This window comes from Drosophila novamexicana, unplaced genomic scaffold (assembly GCF_003285875.2).
Source record: "Drosophila novamexicana strain 15010-1031.04,08,12 unplaced genomic scaffold, DnovRS2.1 tig00001583-arrow-arrow-pilon, whole genome shotgun sequence".
Lineage (NCBI taxonomy): Eukaryota > Metazoa > Arthropoda > Insecta > Diptera > Drosophilidae > Drosophila > Drosophila novamexicana.
Window position 1 is genome coordinate 366,089 of NW_020824868.1, and position 24,780 is coordinate 390,868.

At 40.4% G+C, this 24,780-nt stretch overlaps 1 protein-coding gene across 3 annotated transcripts in view; it reads right to left on the reverse strand.

Annotated features, from left to right (window-relative positions):
* Positions 1-24,780, reverse strand: part of LOC115768064 (cAMP-specific 3',5'-cyclic phosphodiesterase) — a 141,896-nt gene that overhangs the window by 94,887 nt on the left and 22,229 nt on the right. For all 3 annotated transcript variants that reach the window (XM_030712508.1, XM_030712509.1, XM_030712507.1), the window contains exon 2: positions 10,407-11,594. In XM_030712508.1, coding sequence (XP_030568368.1) covers positions 10,407-11,533 — 1,127 coding nt within the window. In that variant the 5' untranslated portion in view covers positions 11,534-11,594. The remainder of the gene's footprint in view (positions 1-10,406; positions 11,595-24,780) is intronic.

Consider the following 24,780-nt stretch of genomic DNA (forward strand, 5'->3'; position numbering starts at 1 on the left):
GATACATATTGATATCGATATTCTTGCTTTACCATAATACAAAATGTTTCTTTTGTTGAACCATTGATATCGATAAACAGACTTTATAAATTATATTAATTTTTGTAATCGATTTATAACGATATCGACAAACAGGCTTTAATATAATTTGAAATAATTATTTAGGTAACCGATATATATCGATATCGATACAGGCTATAATATGATATAAAAGGATTATTCGGGTTGTCGATATATATCGATATACAAGCGATATATCATATACAATGATTATTTCGGTAGTCGGTACATATCGATGTCGATAAACGTACTTTAACATAATGTAAAATGGCTGTCTTGTTATTCCATTTATATCGATATCGATATACGAAACAGACTTTCTTAAATACAATTTTTATTCAGCTTATCGATATATATCGATATCGATATACAGTCTCGTTTCCGACTAAGGTTTATCGCTTCTCACACTCAATTATTGCAGAGCATTTGCCAAATGTTTCGATGCTTCTTTGTTTTCGGTGTTTTAAATTTGTACTCTTCTTCTGCTGCTGCTGCTGCTTCTGCTGCTGTGCTCGCTGCTTTGTGTGTTTTTTACAAAAACACAACAACAACAAGAACAACAATAAACAATAACAACAGCAGCAGCAGCAGCAGCAGCAGCAGCAACAACAACGAGGGGCAGAGCAACTAAATAATGAATGGAAAATGGCACCCAGGAGGCACTCGCTTTACAGATATACTAGTCCCACAATAGCAACAAAAAAGCAGCAACAACAACGACATAAACAGAAACAACAATAACAATGCAAACAACAGCAACAAGAAGAAGAACAACAACAATCATATTGCACAGAGAGCTTTTTGGTCTGTAAATTTTTTGATTGTTTCAGTTGTTGTTCTTTGTTGGCGCAGCTCTATGTAAAGTGCCAGATTTTTGGAAGCTTGCTGGATGTTAACAGCGTTTTGTGTCTAGTTAAAAAATGTCCATAAATTGAGACAATTTAATTTGTGCGTTTCTGCGTTGCTGTGTTTGTGACAGAGAGCACTTTTATACATTTTTATAATCAATATGTGAATTTCTCGGTGCGGACTAAAAAGCAGAGCTAAATAAAAGGTTTTTGCCCCGCAACTTTCCTCGTTTTCCCCAGCATTTTAATATGGAAAACGTACATCAAAATAGTTGTTAACGGAGAAATAGACAATAATGCTGCAGTTAAGAGCTTTCGCTTAAGCGATACCCTGTAAACAGGCAGGCAGCAAGCAAGGGTGTCACCTTGACATATTATAGCTTAAGGCTATTTTAAGCAGGACTTTTTGATATGCTCCAACATTATGGATAATACATAGTTTTCCTTTTGAGCACAGCATTTACAGGGTATGCGCGCTGTAGCACATTCGAGCAGATAATTTCATCTAGTTTTCGTTTACTTAAATGCTTTCAATTTCCTGCGCTTTGAACTCTGTTTTCGTTTGAGATTTGCTTGCCGAGTGAATAAGCGGGTGCCTAAGTATGTGTGCATATGTGAGGGTGTGCGTGTGTGCGTGTGAGGGTGGTGCTTACGCATACATGCATGCATTTGTATTATGACCATGGCATTGACTAAACTTGACTGCACTTCTTGCCCAGCGGGTGGGCGTGGCCAACAACCAGGCAACAAATTGCATACGCTTTATAATATTTTTCTCATTTATTATTTTCTATTTTTCTTTTTTCTTAATAGTTTTCTTTTTTTTTTTTTAGTTTGCTTTTGAGTTTTATGTTGTGTGCCTGATGCAAAAGTTGCACTTGATAACAAACAGACGCTGAGCGCTGCGGGAGGGGGCGGATGCCGGACACGCCTTCAAACTCACTCCACCAAGCAGCATACTTGGTTTTGAGGGGGCGCAAGCTCAAAAGCGGCTGGCTGGCTGTCAAGCAAACCCCGTTTCCGTCCCCTCAAATTTAATCAGAAAAACGTCCAAGGCAAAGAAAAAAAAGGAAGAGGAATGCCAAAGTTCAAAATGTTGCGAATTTTTTCAGCGCGGCGATCGACAGACTGCCACGCCTTCTCCCCCCCATTCCCTCCTCTGGTCGCACAACCAGTTGCGCCTTGCTGCCGCAGCACACCCTGCGTATACGCAATATTTTAAATTCAATGCCGCGACGACTCTTCGCCTGGCCCGCAAAATTCACGCACTAATTCCGTTTATTGATTATTATTTAGGCCAAATCGACGTCCTTTTGTGGCCAACGAAATCAAGCGTTTGAACTTTATAACAAATAATTTAGCTCATTTGCGAACTTACCGGGGAATACCAAAGACAATAGCAAAGACTTTGAATTGGACTTACCTATAAAGAGAAAAATAAATGCATACAAATTAGTTCAGAGTTTTGATTAGAATAACATAGAGAAAAATTCAAGTATGCTAAATTATATTTTAATTAAATGGCAATTGAAGTTGGGCTGTAATATGTGGCGTAAGCAGAGCTTTGGGTCTTGCTCAAGAACGAGAAGTTCTCTTCTTTTAAGTTTCTTTTTCAAAGCGTTTATAATTTATTTATACTTATTTATATTAAGTTGGGTTTTGTTTTAAATGCTTTGAATTTTGCTCAAGTTATATAAACTAAATTATGTAAACATTTTATTTTGCTTTATTTATTTTTATATTTAATTAAATTTTATGTTTTATTTAACTTAATATTATTTATTTTTATTTTGTTTTATTTATATTTTATTCAAATTTTTTGTTATTTTATTTATTTTATTTATTCTGATTTTGATTAATTTTATTTCATAATATTTTATTTTATTTCTTTACATTTTATTTTATTTTACTTTATTATTTTTACATTTTATTTTGTTTTATTTTATTTTATAATATATTTTTATAAATTTATTTTTATTATATATATATTTTTTTAATGATTTGAAAAAGAATTAAAGCATTTCTCAAATGTATTCGATTTAACAATTGTAAGCTGACACTCAGTAAATCTCAGTTGGGGACTCGAACCGGCGACCGGTCTACCCACTCAAATATAAATATTGTATTTCGCTTAAACGTCTTCCCTTAATTTCTGTTTTATTTTATTAAAAAAAAAAAGTTTACTTTTACTTAGGAATAAAAAGCTTTTTTCTTTGTGATTGAATTATATTTTGTCGCAGCTTCTTTTAAGCATCAAACAGCAAGGGAGCTGTCAAATGCTTTAAGCTGTTTAAGTAAAGTGCCGTTAACAGCTTTTGGCTCCTAGTTAAATGATGATAGAAAAAAAATTGTATTGCAGCTGGTATTAGCGCTGCTTTTAAAAGCTCTGCGTTCAGTGGGGCAACAAAAAGCGTAAAGAACATTCCGTTTGCCGCGAAGCTTTTTACAGCTTTCGCAAACGCTCCGAGGCAGATAAAAGCTTTCACCAACAACTGTGCAACATGTGTCTGCACTAGGCAAAAGCTTGACGTGGTAAAAAGCACTGTGATAACAGTATATAAAAGCTGTCCGTGAGCTTTTCAACTTTCGAATTGGTTTTGCCCCGCGCCGCCCCCGAGAGTCCGTGTGCAGGACACTGGCTGATTGAGCCTCGCGAGAAGTCATTTGTGTTGCACCTTGGCCCAACTGGACGCCGCTTCAATGCGCTGTAATGTGCATTATGTAATTACGTGAGTCTTGAGTCGCTCGCGAATCAAATGCAAACAAACAAGACGCTTGGCATGCGCCTCTGCCACACGCCCCACTCGCCCTCACACTTCCCCGCCCCCCTTCTGCCATACGCCCACTGTGTTGACACAAATCGAAAGGCAGCTGCCACTCGGTTTGCTCAACTCTCATGCACAACACACAGAGACGACCCCTCTCACCCCTCAGCCATCATTGCCCCACTGATTGCAGGTAAAAATCGCCATGCCACGCGCTTAAATTTTTTGCTGATATATGTTAGATTTTTTTTATATACCCTGTTACCATTCAAGGTTTTAAGCGAGACGGCCTGAAGGATATCGTAAATAATATATATATATATATATATATATATATATATATATATATATATATATTTTTTTTTTTTTTTTTTTATAGATAAATCGTCGAGTGTTGATTTCTAGTTTTTCATTGTTGTATATCTCGAGAAATATTCGAGCTACAGACACCAAAGTTGGAATATACTCGGTTTGCTGGTCGGGATTATACATAGCTCCCAGAATTTCTAGTTCTTCCTTGTTGCATTATCTCGAGTAATATTCAAGCTATTGTATATACTTCTTTTCTTGTTTGTTTGGAATACAAAATATTTCATAATTAAAACAACTGCCACCTGTTCTAGGTTTGCTTAGACTTTTGATATTTCTCTGCCTTTGATTTGTGAGTTTTAAAGTAGATTTCATAGAGCTTGTTTATGTGCGCAGAGGGTATGTGTGAGTCGGGCACTCGCAAGTGCACAGATTTTTTTATTATTTTTATTTTGCCTTGCCTTTTTTTTTGCCTGCCCTCTCTTTGCTCCACATTTTCTGTGTGCTTTGTGACTTTATTGAAGGTCTTTGCCTGCAGTTCTCCCCGTTGGCCCCGCATCGTGCTCCTTAGCGTGCCGCAGCACGTGCCGCGACGTCAGTTGCAGGCACAGTGTTGCATACTTTGCGGCTGCCTCAGCCATAACAACATGCAATAAAGAGCAAAAATCTCACGCCATTTCCCTGAGTCTCTCTCTCCCACCATCCCCCCCTCCACCCACTACTTTGTCATTCTATCTCTCACAGTTTCACTTCAGCATTTTGCGTTCGCATATTAAGTTCTGATGCCTTATTAATTAGGATGTGATACGCTTTGGCCTTTGTGCTACGCGGCGCATACGCAATATTATGTATATACATATGTTTTTTAAAAGCCATTGTCTTATTTCTATTTTTATTCATTTTTTATTTGCCATTCATGGCATTTTGTTGTTGTTGTTTAAAACCCATCCATTTAACAATATACTTTTCATTCCCCCTTTTTGTTTCAGTTGTTTGAGTATACCGGGAATTTCGCATGAATTTCTGATTTGGCATTTTTATGTTGGTTTTTGTTTTTTGTTTATTTTTTTATTAACTGTTGAAGAATAGGTTTTCCGAGAAAGGGATTATACAATAATGAGGATTGCATGCAACATGAATATGGACTCGCTTTCGAGCAGGATATGCGGGCCGGCTAGGCCAAATGCATTTGCAATATTTAAATATGGAATTAAATGACGCTCTCCGACAACATTTCGAGGTGATTTTAAATGCATATTTAACAGTTAAGTTCGCTTAAGCTCATAGGTAACTCGCTTTCTGGTACATTACGCCTCAAAGGAAGCTCTCGATGTTGGGGTTGAGAGGAATTTCATTTCGCGACTCTCAGTTAATTGAGGCGACACACACTTTTTGTGGGTTGGTTGCGGGGTTAGCTCAGCTTTTCCCCCCTCACAGCAACTCCCGCACCTCCCACTCACCATCCATTTTCCCTTATCCTGCGCGCAAAAATGCCTTCATTATCGCCGAGAAGTATGCATCGCGAATTTAATATATACAAACGAAAAGGCACGCGCGGTGCCGATGTCTTAAAAGGGTTTTCTTAGCCGGGCCGAGGCAAACCCACCCACCACCACCCCCCCTTTGGGCCCGCACCTAAGCAACCAGGCCACCCGCGTCTCTGTGTCTCATTTTGTGTATTTTTTCTTTTCGTACTGTTACTGCGGGTTTTATTTGCCTGTTTGTCATTGGAGCCTCTTCGACTGCCTTTTTGGGCTGAAACTGAGTTGCGGCGTGTTTTTCTGGAGGGGGGCTCGCTGCTTCCGCTCGGCCTCTAATCGAGCTCCCAGAACGCCTTTAGAGCAGCTCAGTTTAATTTGGCATTAGAATTGCCCACTGGGCGTTGCATTTGGGGGGAAGGCGGCATATTGAAAAATACTTGGACACAATATAAATGGAGTCCAACTCAGAGTGTAAGTCGAGTCAATCCCTGGGCAATGGCTCCCCAGAGCTGTATCCTACTCTGCCGTTTCTCTTATCTCTGTTTCTTTTGGTCTTTAAAAATTATTCTTATCTTTGCTTTTCTGGCCTGGCCTGGCCCGGCCTGGTCCATTTGTCTGTTATGTTTTAAATAATAAATAAACTGTAAACATAAGTCACGCATACATAAAGCGCAAAAGTTGAGCCCTTGGCTTTAAGAGATTTATGTGTACACTGCGAGAGTTGTGCCCGAAGGGTGGGCTCGGCTGCGCGGGGCTGCGCGGGGGCTGGACTGGATTGAGCTTGGTGGTTTAGTCGGAATTTAAAGCCAGCACCAAATAGTTAAGTCCAACACATTCCTGTTAACAAAGCCGCCGGAATGTTTATATGCGCTTTGATGGAATGCGGCACAGTAAACGCAAGAGTCGCGCCGAGCGGATGCGGGCGGCGGGGAAGCGATGGATTGCGGGCGCATAATGTTTGAAGAGTTCATTAGCAGAGAACATGCGCAGTTGTTAAAGTTAACAAACATTGCAATACACTTGATATGCATCTGTTGTTAATTAACGCCTCGAGGGAGCTGGAACTTGCCACCTACAAATTGATAGCCTCATTAAAACGCATTCTTAACAATATCAACTGTCCAGTCAGGATATTTAATAGTAATTTACATTTAAACCTAACTATGCGTTAGGCACTGGCATTACCTTCACAATGTTGCCGGACAAATGACAAAGTGCAATTTGCGTCGAGGAATTCTGTGATTACAGCCTCTGATGCGTTCACCACGATTTCGCATATATATATATATATATATATATATATATATATATATATATATACATGTATATACAAAACTGATTGACATATATTGACATTCATAGACACTCGCATTCAGGTGCATTGGCATCCAAGTAACCAAGTCTTGCGGTCATTTGCGACAAAGAGGAACTGGGCTCGAAGTTCAGACTAGCTTGTGAGCCATGCTCCCTTCCCTAACTACATAATCGATAATCTTATCTGTTCTTTCAGCTTAAGATATATCTAACAGATGAGCTGCAAACTTTACTCTTCTGCTAATATATCTGCAAAGTCGTTTCAGTACCAAAAATAATAGATGCAAGAAAAATCGCCTCTCTATAAACTTCTTCTCCTAAGATATCTGCAAAGCTATATCAATATATGATATACTTCCAACACTCTCTTATATAAGCCACAAGTCTGCTAGGTAATTTAATCTTCCACAAATCTCGTCAGTTCTAGTTTGTTTTCCTTAAATGTATTTTTTTTTATATTTGTATCCATTTTTTTTTCAATTAAATTGCATTTTTAACCTAATGTTGCACTAAAAGTGGGCATCATAATATTGCTACAAGTTACGTTTCCTTAAATAAAGTTAAAATAATATTTTGTCAGAACTAGCTTGTGCTTAAGGCAAACTTTCCACATTGAATTCCTTGAATAAATTGCTATTTTATTTCTATTTCAGCTGAAAAAGTTAGTTAAGTCCGTTTGGCATATACCTATTCTATTTAGCTGCTTAATTTTAAAAGAATTTATTGCCAGTCGCCCAGAAATATTTTACTGTGAAAAATAATTTGATATTTCTGCAATTAGCCAAAGTTTAGATAACTTTGATTAAAGCAGCTTTAAGCTATTTCCACAACGCACATATGACTAACGCTTTGTTAAGTTTGCTTTAAATAGTTTCAAGTTATTTGAAGAGTAGCTCTGAGCCTGCCTTTATCACAAAGAGTAAAGGCGAGAGTATTATAACTTCGGAGTCAACTGTTGCTGATTGCTTAATGGCATTTTGTTTGTTTATAAAGCCATGTTCCTGCATAAATTAGCAGGCGAAACACACTCAAACAAAAACAAAAACAACAGCAACAACAACAAATAAATTAAATGTGTTTTTAAATTTTATACAAACCATTCGTTTGGCATTCGTTTAGGCCTGCGGCATTAAGTAAAATATGGGAATAGCATATATAATGCACTAGCTGGTATTATTCGGCCTTGTTCGGTTCCAGCTATTTGCTACAAATCTTGTGCAACATCTTTTCACACATCTGCCGCATGTGGAATGTTTTGGTTTACACATCTTGAGGAGAAGACGTCTGGAGTTATATTTTATACTAGCTAACATTGCCCGGCTTTAGCCGTTCTTGGCTTCTAGCTTCAATACACCTTTTACCCCCTTTATACATCAATTTTCCACCCATTTTTCGCACTCCTTCGAACTGCACTTAGATATTTTGAAGGTGAGTTTTAAGTCCCTCGAACCAAAAGAACCAAAAGTTGCTAGCAAAGTTTTCCTGAGATTCTGAGAAAACTTTCGTTTGCCGTTTTCCATCCCAGAGGATGTATTTTGCGAAAAGCGTAAAACGCTTATTAAATGAATTTAAACAAAGATAGTTGAAAGTGAGATTAGGACTGGGCTTTGATCAACAAACAGTCAATCAATCAGTCAGCCCCTCAATCAATTAGTCTTTATATAGAGCTGAAGAAAAAATTAAATAAACAGGTAAATAAATAAAATATGCTTGATATCTGAGCAGACTAACGGCTGACAACACCTGTTTAAATAATGTTTGTGTAAAAAGAGCCCACGTGTGCGGCCAAGTTCAGTTTGTATTGTGTATTGGATTATATATTGAGTTGATTTTATAATTAATGCATTCGGTTGTCATTTCGTCTAAAAGTTTTGCTACCCCTTCACTGGTCATTGGGTTCGCCTATTTATGGCACTGACTGTAGCCGCGGATGCTGCTGCGGGTAATTGTCGCAATTATTTTTCTTGCTCTGACGTTTGTAATTCACATGGATAACGTCTATCGGCTGTTCTCTATAGATACATGTGCGCCTCTTTCTCTCCCTCTCTCTCTCGCTCTCTCGCTCTCTATCTCTCTTTATCTCGCTTTGTTTGCGTCTTTGTAATGTCGCTGTTGTTGCCACGTCGCAAACGAAAACATTTAAATTTAATTATACGACTATGACAAACAATTTTGGCATTTTGACAGCGAACTGGGCCGAGGGCAGCAATCGCAGCCGGCGGGCAACGGAGGAGTGTATGTCCGCGTGTGGCGTGTGGCCGGGCAGGGCGGGGCGGGGCGGGGCAGGGAAAAGATGACAACTGACAACTGTCGAACTGCGAGTGACATTTGGAGCGCACACTGAGCGTATACGCGATTTGCCTCGCAGCCAAAACAACAATTAATAATGAGAGAACCATTTCATATGCAAATTCTGGGCGCACGGCTGAGGGCAGCGGGACACGAGACACGGGACACGCGGATGCAGACACAGGACACGAAAACGGACATAAACAAGCTCATTAGCCGAAGGCGGCAAGGGCAGACGTCTGTGTCGACAATGCTGTTAATCAAAAGATTTTTGTTGTCTCTCGGTAGACAAACAATGCGCATTAGCTAAGCGATTTTGTGTCAAAACTGTTGAACGGCTAAGTTCATAAACAAAAATCCAAGAGTTTTTGTTTACAACATTATCGTGTTAGGCAGCTCAGCTGAGCTCCGCTGGAGGCACTTTTGACAAGTCTCAAAATTATGGTATATGGCATAAGAACTTTGCCCGTCTACTCCGTTAGTCAATATTTCACGGAACTGTTCGGCAACAGTTCGCAATTGGCCTCTGCGTCGATGCAAAGGTACAAAAGGAAATAAAGAAAAATATGTCCAGAGTGTCCAAGACAACCAACTCGCCAATCAGTTTTGCCAGCAACCCCTTGGGTCTAGTTTTAAAGGGTCGGCTAAGTTTTCTTCGGTGCGCCGAAGCTTAAATACCCTGCAGGCATATACCCTACATGCACGCAATGGGTTTACCCTAAACACTTTTTGCACCGTTTTACTAGAACTTTCTTAAGGTGCAGTACATTTATGTTTGTGAATTGGGTCAAGATAAATTTAAAAGATCGGGGGTAGCGAAAAGGTGCTTACACTCTTCGAGAACCTACGTACTAAATGTGCTGTCTCTCGATTTTTATCGCTTTTGTGAAGATTGGAATTGAAGCCCCAGCTCTTACTAGTCTCTGAGATAGACGAGTTCACACAGTCAGACAGAAGAACGGACAAAGACGGACAGACGGACTTCATATACCTATAACTGAAAGAGTCGGATATGCTTGCTTCATGACACCATAATATCCGTCTAACCCATTTCCAATAGAATCAGGGTATACAAATGATGCATGCAAAGGGTATAGATGATATGGCAGCATTTCATAGAAGTTGCGGATGCACAACCGACATGGTTATATGGACTCTGCCACTCTGATACGTTATACAAATTTTTACACACCTAAACTCAGTTGATTGAGTAGCGCAGTGGGCTAAGGGATCGAACCCCCGTTGAGACGAGGTATATATATTGTCGTAAACTTAGCAGGATTGAAGATGTCGTGACACAATTAAAGGATTCTTTATAAGATGAGCTCTTGCATACATACCCAAAGAGATCCGCCTCGCTGCCCGGGAAACTGATGCGTGGGGACAAGGGCGAGCGTCCGGCTCGCTTGAGCATGTCATGAAGACCCGGTGGGGCGTGTATCGGACTTAAGATGGTGATCTTGCGATTGGGCGGCGCCAGAAAGCCACCGCTGAGGGTCAGCTGGGTGCGCATGCCCGCCGAGGAGGAGCTGCTCTTCATCTCAATGGTTTCGGCCGACTTGGAGATGAGTATCGAGGAGGACTGCTGCAGTCCCAGCTTTGACATGGACAGCTGCATGCCCGCCTCACCCATGCCAACACCATCTCCACTGGCCGCCGTAGCGTCATCGATCTGTGTGGAGGCGCTCCGTATGCACTTTTCCGGCCTAGCACCGCTCACCGGTGTCATGCTGGCAGCCGCCTCCGAGTGTGCCGAGGTCGAGCGCACAAACTGACGCACATGCTTTTGATGGGCGGTTAGAAAGCCGTGCGCCTCCGGCTGCTGTAGAAAGCTCTGGAACTTGGCCTTGCCCACACCCGTCGCCGTGCTGCCGCCCTGTGCTGTGGAGCTGACGTAACGTGTGGTGCTGCTGCTGCTGCCACTGCGTTGCTCGCTGGTGATGATCGAGGTCGACGACTGCGCCTTCAGCTGCTGGGCCAAGGCCGCCGCGGTGCTCAGCATGTGTCCGCTCTGTTCGCCAACAATCGCGCTCGACTGCAGGCTCTGGCTGCGCGTGCTGCTCGAGATGATCTTCTGCTGGGTGTGCTGCGTCTGCGTCTGCATCTGCTGCATTTGCAGCTGCTGTGCCACGGCAGCGGCGGCGGCAGCGGCTGTGCTGCTGCTGCTGCTGGTCACGGAATAGGAGCGCGTGGCCAATTTGCTGCTGGTGCTGCTGCTGCTCGATGTCTGGCTGTACTTTTGGGTGTGTGTGAGCTTTGTCTGTTGCAGCAGCTGTTGCTGTTGCAGCTCGGTTAGGCCCGTCACAAAGACGTTGTCGTCGCTGGGCGAGCTGAGCTCCAGATCTGCCACGGAGCGCACCTCGTCGGCATCGACCTCGCTGGGCGTGGTAATTATGTATTGTGGCGGCGGCACATGACTGCCGCCCGGAGCTGTGACTCCATTGTTCTCGCTGGCGTTGTCGGACATTGCGTTGGGCTCGGGTTACTTGTGGCTAGGTGGTCACGTTTCTGTGGGTTGTTTCCTTTGGCTACGGAACACAAACATGTTTTTGTTGCTGTTTTTTGTTTATGTTTAACACAATTAAAACGCGTTGTCTGCGACTGAAACTCTTACTCAAACTCAAACTCTTTTGTGCTTAATCATTTCATTTATTTTACAAATTGCCGCGGTTCAATTAAATTTTGTCTGACTTTCTGCTTACTGTTTGATTGCTGGGCATTATGCCTTCAATCAATGAACAGAACTTTTGTGAAACACAAAATATATTTTTCATTAGACATTGTATGCAATTCCCTTCGCGCAGAGAAGTCGACCAAAACTAGAAGATTTTTAGTCAAGAGGAACACCTAATGCATACTCGAGAATGTGTTAAAAACTGTTGATCGATAAGAAATATCAACGATATGGAAGAGAATTGTTTCGATTGCTGCAAGCCTAGTGTCAATTGTAGTCAAATGTTATCGATATTTCGAAAAATATATTGAAAAGTCTTAAAATATTTAAAATCTAGCTTGATATGAAGACTGATCTGATGATTAAACACATCGGTGTGTAGCATGAAAGCGAAGTTCAGGATCCGAACTTCAAACAAGCTAAGCATATGTTTCATATATGAATATTACAAGTAATTCCATGTAATGATTTTTTTCACCATAAATTACAATATTTGTCGCACCTTCTACAACCAAAATTGAGCTGCATTTGCGAAACGGGAGTGGGTGAGGCAAACGCATTCGCACACAATTCCTGTTCAAAATGGAAAACAAGTGAACTTTTTCGGTGCTGGCAAACTGTGTGGCTAATGCAAAAATTGCCTGCCTCCCAGCCACATCATATCGCATGCCACATGCTCAAGCAGAACACAGCAAAAGTTGGCTCCGGCTCGAGCGCAACATGTAACCCGGCAGCATTTGTGTGTGCCACTCTGCTCATTCACAGGCAACGGCGGCGGCAACAGTTCGCACTCTTGGCCAAGTGTTGCACGGGACCAGCCAGATGTTGGCCTTGGGGTTCAGTTCGGTGCAAAAAAAAAATGCCCGTGTGGCATTTCTTCTTTTTGTTCTGTGTGTGTTTTTAATTTTTTGTGGCACTAACAAGCTGCATAATTAAGAGCACACATTTTGGGGCCAGCAACTGCGAAGCGGAAAAACTATGAGGCGTGAACTTTGACCCCGAATCACAGCGAATAACAATGCTAATTGATTTGCTGCTGATGCCAGTTGCCAGATGCCAACTCCCCTGTTGGCCAACTTGGCTAGTTGGCCTTCATTCCTCATTCCTGGCAGCCGGACCTGGCTGGTATGGATGACTTATTTAGTTTGGTGTAATTAGCTGATTGCCAGCATTATTTTTCAATCAGCTGGGAATCAATATAAAGAAAAACCTGCAACACGGTATATTGCAAAAAAAAATTGAAGGCAGCTTTTGAAATTTTGATGCACTTGCAATAAGCTAAATGCGAGCTCGCAAAGGTTATCGGCAATCGATAGCTCTCGATAGGTGAACAATATTTATTGAAATGCAGTCATTTAAATATCAATCGATATACAAATCAGCCAAGAGTTTCTTTTAACTTGAAATTGTGACTAAAGCAAACAAATGCAGAAGCAGAAAATTCTTTTAGAGAGTGCATTTTGCGATATTTGCGGAACATGCACACATTGATGCTTTAATGCATTGCATTTTCTGTGGAATTGGGAAGATGTTTCGCCATCGATTGCCTCTATTTGCCATGCTGATGGCGATGGTGATGGTGATGGTAATGGTAACCCACTCAAAGTAATTACAGTCCCAAAGAATTGATTGCATCATTTCAGTTATTGTGGCGCTTGCGCCGAGCGACAGCTGTCGCTGCACTGTTGCATAATTCCCATGAAAATGCAAATCAATTTTATTTTTATTTTTACTTTTTTGTATAGCACAGCGACCATCACGAGCGGGCCCCGCCTTCGCTTATTTGCTGGCTTCAATTACGCATCGGGTTGTTTATTCATTGGCGAGCATTTGATTAGCTTATTTTGCTGGCGATTCTTAAAATCAATTCGTGGCAACAACAAAATGCCAATTTGCATGCACACGGCAAACCCTAAGCAACATGCAACAGCAATCAGTGCAGGGTCCGACCATTAGATACCTCAACTAAAGTACACTATAAATGCGCACAAATTCATAGCGAAACATTTGTCTATCATTTTGCAAGCAACAGGCGAGTGCTCAAAGCTAAGTTCAGGCATTTCGCATGCGAACAATTGTTTGCTTAAACTTTACAAATTCTCTTTAATCAACGTTGAGTGAACGAGAAACATTTCTGTGTAATTGACCTGGGCTTCGAAAATATTCATAAAAATAACGAGTTTTTCTTGTCTACTTTAAGGCTTTTATTTATATATTCATTTTCTTAGAATCTAAATGAGCAGAAATTCATATTGATGCAACGAGTGCGCATATCGATAACAAAATGCCAGAGACAGGAACAGAAACGATAGCTTTGTGGCAAATATATCGAGCTGGTTGTTCCTTTGCTCTATCGTACAGTGTTGCGAATGCAATTTTATTATTTGTTAATTAAGGCGCACCCACACGTTAACACAATACGCAAACATCTAGATATATTGACTATGTCCTACAAGCTGTGTGTGCCCCAGCTGCAATAAGCGCATGTATGGGCTTGTGTTGGTTGCCCAACCGCCCCGCGGCTCCACGGCCCTACGACCCCAACACCCACAGCCCCTGCCGAGCCGTCAACGTCTACTAAGGGAACAAGGGCGCCATTGTTGCCGAAGGTTGTATATTTCTTCTTTTTTTTATTCGCCTCGTATGTTGTCAACATCATTAGCCATATATCAAGTTGATTTTTAGTGAAATGAGCCTGAAAGCCAGCCATCCCAAAGGGTGTCGCATCGAGCGAATCGTTCAATCTCATTTACAAGCGCTTGAAATGAGCGCTGAAAAATTTTAAATTCACAGAATTGCAAAAAAACACAATCATGTTCACATTAAGCGCAGACAAGTAATTCGATTAAAAACCTAACAAAAAAATTACTTACAACAAACGTTTGCGATTTATTGAGGTGTATGCACAGGTTTATCGAACACTAATTGGCTTTATGAATGGCTGAATGCGTTAGCACTGCAGGAAACAAATAAATATGCACTTGAAATTTGATAAAGCTCATTATTAAATGCCCTAGTTACTTAGTTACAATATGTCAATTTCAGCTTGAGTTGCGTCTTATATGAACGCTGTTTGCTTAACGCAAGTTAACTGATAGAAGAAAGTATCTACATTTATGACATATGTATTTACAAACGTGTTTATTTTGCCCGACCAACGCGCTAGAGCTAAAGTTCCACCCGCATGTGTGGAAAATTGGTGGAAATAGTTAGAACTCATTTTCAATGATCTTTGTGAAAGTATATGCATATATCTATAAATCTTTGTCCTGATCTATCAACGGACAGACTGGGTCCAAATCGTAAAGAGATATTCCAGCCGCAAGTGTGGAAAACTAGTGAATATAGCTCCAATTCATTTTCAATGATCCTTGTGAAAGTTTATTTGAGCCAACTAAGTTCACTCCGTAAAGTTCTTCTTTATTAAAGAACGAATGCATGCTGCAACTATTTTTAATACTTTAAAATAGTTCGATCTCCCACAGTTGGAAAAGGATTTGCAGAAGTGAAGCCTAAAATGTTCAGAATAAAACAAAAGCCAAGGAAAACTAGATAATAAACGCGAGCATTACATTTAATCTACAATCAAAAAGGAAGCTTTACTTAGGCAAAACTGAGCAACGAGGCCATTGTTGACGGATTAACTGTTTCTGTTTCTTTCCATGGATTCGTGCTGGCAGCTTGATAAAATATTGCACCTAAGCTGGCAAAAAACGGCACACTTAACGCAAGAAACAAAGGTAAGAGATTTAAACTAAATAAAATACAACAACCGACAGCTTAATCCAGTTGTTATGCCATTTATTTATTTATAATTGTCGTTTGGTTTCGTTGCGCGCGCCGCAAGGTAGGCAACAATAATTAAATGTCAAGGACGAGAAAAGGCAGTTGGCATTTTGAATACGTACGTGCTCGCCGCGTCTCGCAAATTCAGACATTTTGATTTAATACTTGTCCTATTGACACGCCGATACCGATGCTAACTGATATTGATGCTAATGCATGCCTATTCCGAATATAACTCTTGTGATTTCTTCTGACAAGAGTTTATTTTTGGTTGCTTTCGTATTTTTGGCACAACTTGCTGACCTTCAATTTGTGCCTGATTGTCTGTGCCTTGAGTTTAATTTGGTAAACGTCAGAAATACGAAATACTGCAGCCAGCCACGCTTCCACGTGAAAGTGCGGTCAGTTCAAAACCATTGACGGTGGAGTTCATGAGTAAAGTTTCAGCTCAATTCAAATGCAGCCTTTATACTTTCATTGAATATGATCAAATTTCGGAGAATTTTCCAACCATCTCTTTAACGCTTAATATAATAATTATATTAAAAGTATTTTAAAGAGTCAAATTCCTTCATTTACCCAACAGAAGACTTCACAATAAGCTGTTCATTTAGCTTAAGCCGCACATACCATTAACTGGTTCAAATCCCCCCAGATGCCACATCGCAAAATCTTGTCTAAGCCGTTTGACATTAAACAAATTAGTTGAACTTTTTCATTTCGCCAACATGTCATAAACGTATATTTTATTCCAATAAAGCCCCAGCGATATTTTTGTCATAACCTTTTTGCCAGAGATTCGATTATTGCTAAAATGTTAAGCACATTGGCGACTGTTAATCAAATATTCTGCAATATTAAACAGGCAGGGTAGGCGGCCGGACTTGGCCGGATACCGGGCCGGATGCGTCTGGCGCTACGTCTAATTTGCGTAAATTTGTCATCGTAAATTTTTTATATGCCACCACGTGGGGGCCTTGCAATTTAATCAAAGTTCCATTAATAATGAAATACCGTCGCGTACTGCTAAATGAAATGAGCCAACGAACTGAAATTATAGGCGTCCTTTCGTAGCTGCGCACATTGCTTAAGCTTGTTTAAGCCGTACGTGCGTTGGTCGAGGGGATGGCCTCTGAGTGCCATCCATATTGGGGGGCACTGGGCCGTAGTCAGTCGTCAGTCATTTCTTAAAGGCAACACAACAATCAAAGAGCTGACTTTTGTGTAGATGCGACAAACAGCTGCCAAAAGAGGTGCCCAAGTATTTAATATATTCGGTATGCTATTTGCCAGCAAAAGGTGAAACTGTGCAGCATGGTTAGTGAAGAGGAGATCACTGAGGAACTCCTTAAGGACTCCTTAGTCCTTTCATAGAGCCTTCTTATCTATATATAACTGTTTCTTCTGATTGATTAGTAGAAAGCTTATTTTTCTACTGAGGCTTCCTTTTGTGCTCAATTCGATCTCAAAGTGGGCGAAATGTTGGACACGGTTTGTATGAAAACCATGAACAGTGACATTTGCAAACGTGACGTCATGAGTCTGAGCCTGCGTGCGAAAAGTCGCCGGTTCAAATCCAGCATCAAATTTCAATTTCAATTTTTTAATTAATAAAGTTGTCGCTTTAATAAAGTTAAAGCTGACGCTAATTGCACAAACTATTTTATGTTCTCGTAAAAAAAATATGCCGTTTTTTCGAACAACCAATTTGTCAATTTTAAGCAAGAGCTCAAATTTGTTACACAGTGTTAATGAGCTGGTAGCACAACCAATGAATTAAATTCTGAGCCACTGGCACGCGAAAGTGGTAATCAATGAATTCAAAAGCTGCAAGCTTGTGTTGGGGCTGATTGGGGGGTTGCAAGATAGAAATTCGAGGGAGTCGGCCATAAATTTGCTTAATTTATTGTGCGCGTTGTGTGGGGCTGCTGGCTTTAAAGCCAACGTTGAACGCAAATATCCAATCGAAATTGGAGCGCAGAGCTCAAAGACGACAATGGAGACAGCAATAGGTTGGGGTCGTGGCAAGGGCGCGGGGAGCGCCGAAAGAGACATTGCCGGTGACGGCGATGTTGCCACAAAGCCACAAAACCAATTTGATGATGGGGTTGAGGTTGAAGTTGACTTTAAGACTGGCGTAGGCTGACAGAGGTCCGACCTTTTGATGGGCAGCTCGTTAGCTGGCGCACGCTAAGTACTAGGGCGGGGACGTGGGCGTGGTAGGTGCAAGGTAAATTGTGGCAAGATAAGTCAAAAGCAGCAGCCGCACTCATCGGTTTATTGAAAAACTCATTAAGTTTTGTGTTTTGACTTGGAAAATTTCATCAACAAGATTTTTTCATAATAATTTCCCAGATATATTTATATCTATAAATAAATGTATTCATTTATATTGTTGAGCATATTGTTGGCTGCAAGTTTGAACAAAGTTCAACAGTCTATATAAATTCCAGTTGGCCAACAATATGGCTTAACAGAACTTGTGGCATTCAGAGCTCTCCTCCATTATGTGTAAGTTATACGAAAAGTTTCCTATTGGAAATTCGCAAGCAGCTCAAAAGGAAGCGTGAAAAAGAAAAATGCAAAGCAATTTCAGTTTATTATCTGATTATAAACATGGCATATTCAAGGTGTTATGGCCCAATAAATATTAAGTAGAAGTAACTGATTCATTTATACAATTATCAACTGGGTAGGTTAAGGTCTGAAAAACACAACGAATTTATTATTTTTTTATTAAAGAGAAAGAAGCAGCGTCTAAGTGGAGCGTTCAGATTTACTTAAATGAAGTACTTTTAAGTTAAACAAAAAATGTAGAATTTCCTCAGTTGTATTCCTCAGTAAACACGCTGTCCAGGTAAGACGTCTAAGCGAAAGGCCTTAGCAGCCAAATAATAAAGATAATGATTAAAATATTGATTATGATAATGATAAAGATAATGTTAAAGGTAATGATAATGATAATGAAAATAATAATGATAGTATCAATGTTGTTCAGAAAACTAACACCAAGTTCATGATCTGATGGGCTTTTTTCCACCAGTTATACAGAGTTTTACAGAGTATTGCGCAGTCAGTGCAGGCGTTTCTACTTGGATTCCTTGAAGTGCCTGGTTCTTAAAAATACTTCCTGTATTTACCTATTAGATGAACTGCCTGCAGGCTAATGGCTTGCTGAACAATGTTACATAATCGCCAATCATGCCGTTCGCCGGGCAGAGTCAACTCTGTCAAACAGTCTTTGGTTGAGCTTGAGTTGGGTCACCCGACAAGGTCCTGCCACACACACACACACACACACCATTGACAGGCTATGCGTAGAAATTTTGAAAGAATAACGAAGCAGTCACGTTTGAAATGCAAAATCGATGTAGACGCAAACTTGAGGATTTTTTCCTTTTGGCGTTTAGGCGGCCTCTGAGCTTTAAAGGAAGCTGCTCGCCATTCTGTCCGTTTGGCGTGGATAGCATTGTCACACACACACACACACACACACACACACACACAAACACACACACACACACACACACACACACACACACACACACACACACACACACACACACACACACACACACACACACACACACACACACACACACACACACACACACACACACACACACACACACACATACACACACATATGTGCGGCGAAGCACATGCCGTGCGCGGTTTTGTGTGTGCACTCATAGTACAATGTGTGTGTATCTGTGACAGTCAATGCAAACAGCTGAAGCGCCGCATTTCTATCGTTTTCCGTGTCTATGGTATGTGTGTGTGCTGAAGAGATTTTCCAGCAAATTGTTTTGTACTCACACTCTCTCAAATACTCACACACACGCACATGCATAGCTTATCACAGTCTGTGATGTACATGCATCCACCTGGACAGCCGGAGCATTCGTTTCAAAATGTTGCTGACGCTGCTTCCCTTCTATACCTCTTGCTCTGTCTCTCTCTCTCTGTCTGTCTCTTTCTCTCTCTCATTCTCTCACTCTCTCGCTAGCGCTGTGTCTCTATCCGCACAGCTCTTTCTTTCTGCCGTATTTGCTGTCAAAATATTTAAGGGCTCTTACCTGCACAGACACACACACACACACACGGACTCTCACACAAACGCAACGCAAACACGGCCATACATAAGTGCCTGGCAATATTGTAGCATTTTGCGACGATTCCAATTTTTCGTTGCATACTTTTTGGGGCTGGAAAATTATGTTACATAATAATTCAATGAATAACAAACGTATAAGCTGCAGACTCTACCCAGCTCTACCCCTACTTGCTCCCCTGTGTCATCTTTGCACTATTGGCCATGAGATTAGTCTCATATATACCCTACACAATAGCTTTGAAGTGGTTTTCATGATATTTGCACTCAAACATAGACATGCCTATATTTATTATTAAGAATCCTTGAATGAATTCCGTGATACCTGAAGAATACAAGGGTATTGTAAAGCTTCAAAGAACGGCTATCTTTGGCATGCCGAAAATTAAATACTCTTGTAGACCATATTCTGCAACTTCCATAGCTTACGTATTTCATGAATTACAATACCCTTTACGGTACTCGCTGCCCCTCTACTTTAGAAAGTCATATGTTTATTCGGTTGTCAGTATGTCAGGGCTTATCTTTTACACAGTTTTGGTAGGAAGTCATATAGTCCACCTTTATGCAAAACATATACCCCATTTTGAGGGTTTAATAACTACACGGTATAAAACAACAAAATTATCGACTGAAATTATTTTAGCTGTCAGCAAGTAGGCTATGTAATAATATCAACGGCTGCCTGTGGATGGAGACTGATGGTAAAGCGCAACGAAAAGTTTTACTCCAGCAGCTGCTGTGTGTCACACACACACACACACACAGACACACACAGGCAATATGTAGGCAGAGACATAGATATAAGCGCACTTCGCGCTTGCCTGAGTGCCATTCATCCAAACTTTCGTTTGTCATCTGGATTTTCTGCCAGAATATTTGATATACATACATGTATATACACACATGTATATATATATATATATATATGTATATATAATTTAAAAGACCCAATTAGTATGATGCACTATTCGAAATACTCGTAGCAGAGAGTAAGTTTATGTATATATATAACTTAATAAGCTGCCAGTCCTAGAGATAATTTAGCAAATTGGGAGCACTCAGGAATTTACACGCCTACTCCGAAATATAATGACAATCTAGAAAATTGGAGGCACTCAGTGATGTACCATGTAACGCTACTTGATATAAACTTAATCTAGCAAATTGGCAGCACTCGGAGATTTACCCTACCGCTACTTAATATAAACGTAATCTACAAAATTGGCAGAACTTCTTAATATTAAGATAATGTAGCACGTTTACAGTACGCCATAGTATATCCAACCACTTCTCAATAAAAAATGTAACCTAGCAAAGCCCCCTTCCTATAATATATATATAGGACCCAATTAGTATGACATAGTAATTTAAACGCTTGTAGCAGAGTTTATTGGCGTATTTGGATTTCATCTTATCTTCAGTCAAACCTAAACTTATCCAAGCGACACCTAACAAATTGGTGGCACTCCGAGATTTACCCAAGCACTCCTAAATGTAAAGACAATATTGCAATTTGGCAGCACGCCCAAGTATATCCTACATATACATATATATATATATATACAAAATCGAGCTTAACGAATTGGCAGCATACGCCCACTCCTTGATAAAGGTAATACTATACCAAATTTGCAGCACATCGAGGCTTACACACTCACTACTGAATATATGCAAACATTTCCATTAGTTATGTGAAACTTTATTTATAACAATGCGTTGCCAGCTCGTTGCAGCTAATCAAGTAATCGGAATTGATTTCCCATTTACCATTAGTTCAGTTGAAATATTTTCCGAGCACGCACAAAATCTCGCAATTTTCTGTTTGTGGCTTCTTTTGTTCCAGCCATTATCCCGCACTCTTGTCCACATTATCATCATCGGCGGCATATTCTCAATTGCGCTCCGCCTTTCATTGTGTTGTGCTCTGTCGCTCTGTCGCTGTCTCGTTTCTCTTGTTATTTATTTTTTGAGTCAGCTGCTTTGTTCCCCAGCCGCTTGTTTAAATATATTGTTTATTTTCATTTACTTGAAAACATTTTTTTGCGCTCACTGCGTTTGTTGTTTTCAGTTTTCAGTTTTTCAGTTTGTGTTTGCTTTGCTTTCGTTACGTTTCGTTGCGTTATGGTTAGCTCCAACACTCTCTCGCTCTCTCCCCCACAGTGCCTCTCGCTCACTCGCTTTCTCTCTGTCTGATGTGTTTTCATTGTCTGTGTTTTCGTTGTTTTTCACTTTGAGACGCCTTAAAGTATGCCACATGTTTAATAAACTTTTATCATGAATATTTCATTTGTTTTTCAATTATTTGCCGGCCTTTAAAGTCCCACTTCCTTATGGGCAACCAGATATTACCACCTCCACAGCATACCTCTCGCCATCCCGCTGCCCTCTTCTCCCGCACAGCACCTTTTATGGGTCTTTGTTGCTCTCTTGTTGCTTTTGTGCCTGCGTGCAGCTAATTATCAGACTCTTGCCCTCTAGCCACGCCCACTACTTTTACGCCTCAATATCCATCAGTCTTACTGTTACAGTTACTACCCCCTGCCCCTGCCTCTGTGCCTGTGCCTGTGCCTGCCCCTCTACCCAGCCTGTTCGTGTCTGTGCTTCACACAGCAGCCGCAACAGTCGCAGCCTCAGGTTTTTTTAAGGCGTTGTTGTTGTTGTTGTTGTGGTTGTTACCATCACAACGTGCATAAAATTGTTTATTATAATAATTAATAATGTTTTTTCGAGCTACCTGAGAACACACACACACACATGGGCAGCGTCAAGATGTCTAACGGGCAGCAGCACTAATTAAATTATGAAGTGCTTTATGCTACATTTACCCCACGTCGTTAATGCCACGCCCCCCTCAGCGCCAGTGCTTCAAGCATCCAATCCGCATGTAACTAGCAAGCTGTGCTGTTGTTTCTGCTGCTGCTGCTCAAATGCTCAGCCAGGCGACAACCCTTGCGCACACACGCACACGCTGACACACACAGACGCAGCACAGCAGGCGGGTGGCAGGTCCAAGTTCCCGACAGCTCGACGGCTTCCAGTTGCAAAAAGGAAAGCGGAAACGGAAGCTGTTTGTGCTTGGCCTGAGCGCTTCAGAGCTCAACACGATACGACAGGACACGACACGGCACGGCTTGCTGCCTGCCGTACATGTATGTATATCAGAGTGGGTGTGTGTGTGTTGTGTGTGCGGCGCGGCGACTACTTAGGAACTTTTGTTGTATACAAATTAGTAGGCAAATAAATTGTAAGGGTCAACAACAACAATAACAATAATAACAATTATAATGCTGACTCGCAGTATTGGCAGGCGCCTGGTAAATTTAAGCTCGGAATTCAAGCAGACCCCTCATTAAAAATCGTTACAAGATCTGAATGAAAGCTAAATTAAGTTGGGACAAAATAAACAAAAGCTGTAATACTCTATTGTGAGTGAAAGTTTTCAAGAACTTTTTCGAGACAAGTTCATAAAAATACATACATGCACAATAACATAATAAAATTGTCTTGCAAATAAGTTAATGAGTACGCTTTATGTGTAGCTGAGTTAAAACTTTAAGTGAGTCAGACTATGAGTTCATAGTTGTTCAAGAATCGGATTGTTATTAATTTACATTACATTTTCAAAGAAGTTGTTTAAGCTACGCGTCATAGCTGCTTTTGGTTGTTTAAAGCCTACATGTAATTTCCTAGCCGCAGGCTAAAGTAGCTTGTAAATTTAAAAATATTATTGATATATTATTTTTAAAATTATTTTACTATTTTATTTTGTACAGAAAACCAACACAATTGTGCAATAAAATATACTTCAAAGTATTCTCCATTAATTGACTAGAATTAAAAATCAAAAATCAAATTTATATTGTGATTTGATTAAGCTTAAAAGTTGTAGCTGTTCCTTAGTTTATTTGCTTGCAGCTCTTGCTAGGGTAGAGTATTTTATATTCTATATGTTATCCTCAAGTTGTGCTCATTCGTTGCCATTAATTTTATTTTTTGGTTTGCACTTTTTTTTCTCGGCTCTGACTTGATGTCGCGGTGTGTCATTCCTTAGGCTTTACTTAACTTTACATAATTCGACATACTTTGTGAGTGCGTGTGTGTGGGTGTGTGTGCGTGTGGGTGTTTGTTGTCCCGTTTTTGATAGCAGTCATATTTGGCATAATTAGGTGAAGCTTTCCTTTCCATTGTTATGCAAAAGGAAATTTGATGTAGCACACACCTACCAAGCTACCAGCCCTGCCCCAAAATCTGCTCCATCACGTTAAAATTTTATGCTTTATATTATTCATAACGATTTGTGGGATAGCATATACGTAGAAGTCAGTACATGGACCAATTTGCAGGCCAAAAATGTGCCATATGCCGCCAATGCTTATCCTGTGTTTGTCGACATTCTCTGCCTTTCAGCATTTTGTGAGCATTTTGTGCTCAGCTAAGTAAACGCTCGGCAGACTTATCAGCAGAAAAAAAGATAGCTGGGGAAATGTATGGAACTGGCATGCTCTTGCAACATTCTTTGGATTGATCAGGAATTATTTAATTATTTTCTACGATTTTGTAAATGTTTTCCTTTCAATAAAGAAATTCAATATTATGTAGAGTTTAGATATTTGGCTGAGTTGTTTTATTCTTAGGCAAATTATCTTTGTATTCAGCTATGCTTAAACGTTTTTGTAAGTGTATTTGAGCTTCGGCTTACACATATTTGCTTGTTTTTGTGCGTTCTTGCTTGCTTTTTGCTTTTTAATTTGCTTGTGGCATAAATTGGCCTCACTTATGTGTGTGTTTGTGTTTGTGTTGTGTCTTAAATTTGTTATGCATGTGTGTGCTGTGTGTCGATGTGTGTGTATGTGCCGTTATTTCTTATGACTGCCGCTGCTGATGCTGTAGCTGAGGGGTCATTTCTTACAGTTGTGTTTTTTTGTTCTTATATCGATTTTCACTGTTGAGCCAAAAGTAAATTGTGAGCGCAGACAAGATAAACGACAATAAAAGCGCAGGAAACAAGCTCAACCCGAATAAATATAAAAATAAAAAACCAAAATACAAGAAAATACAAGAAAACAAGCTGATGATGTTCCTGATGTTGCTGGCAGTTGGTTTAGTCAACAGGTTGTTGCTTAGTTGGCCCCCAGGA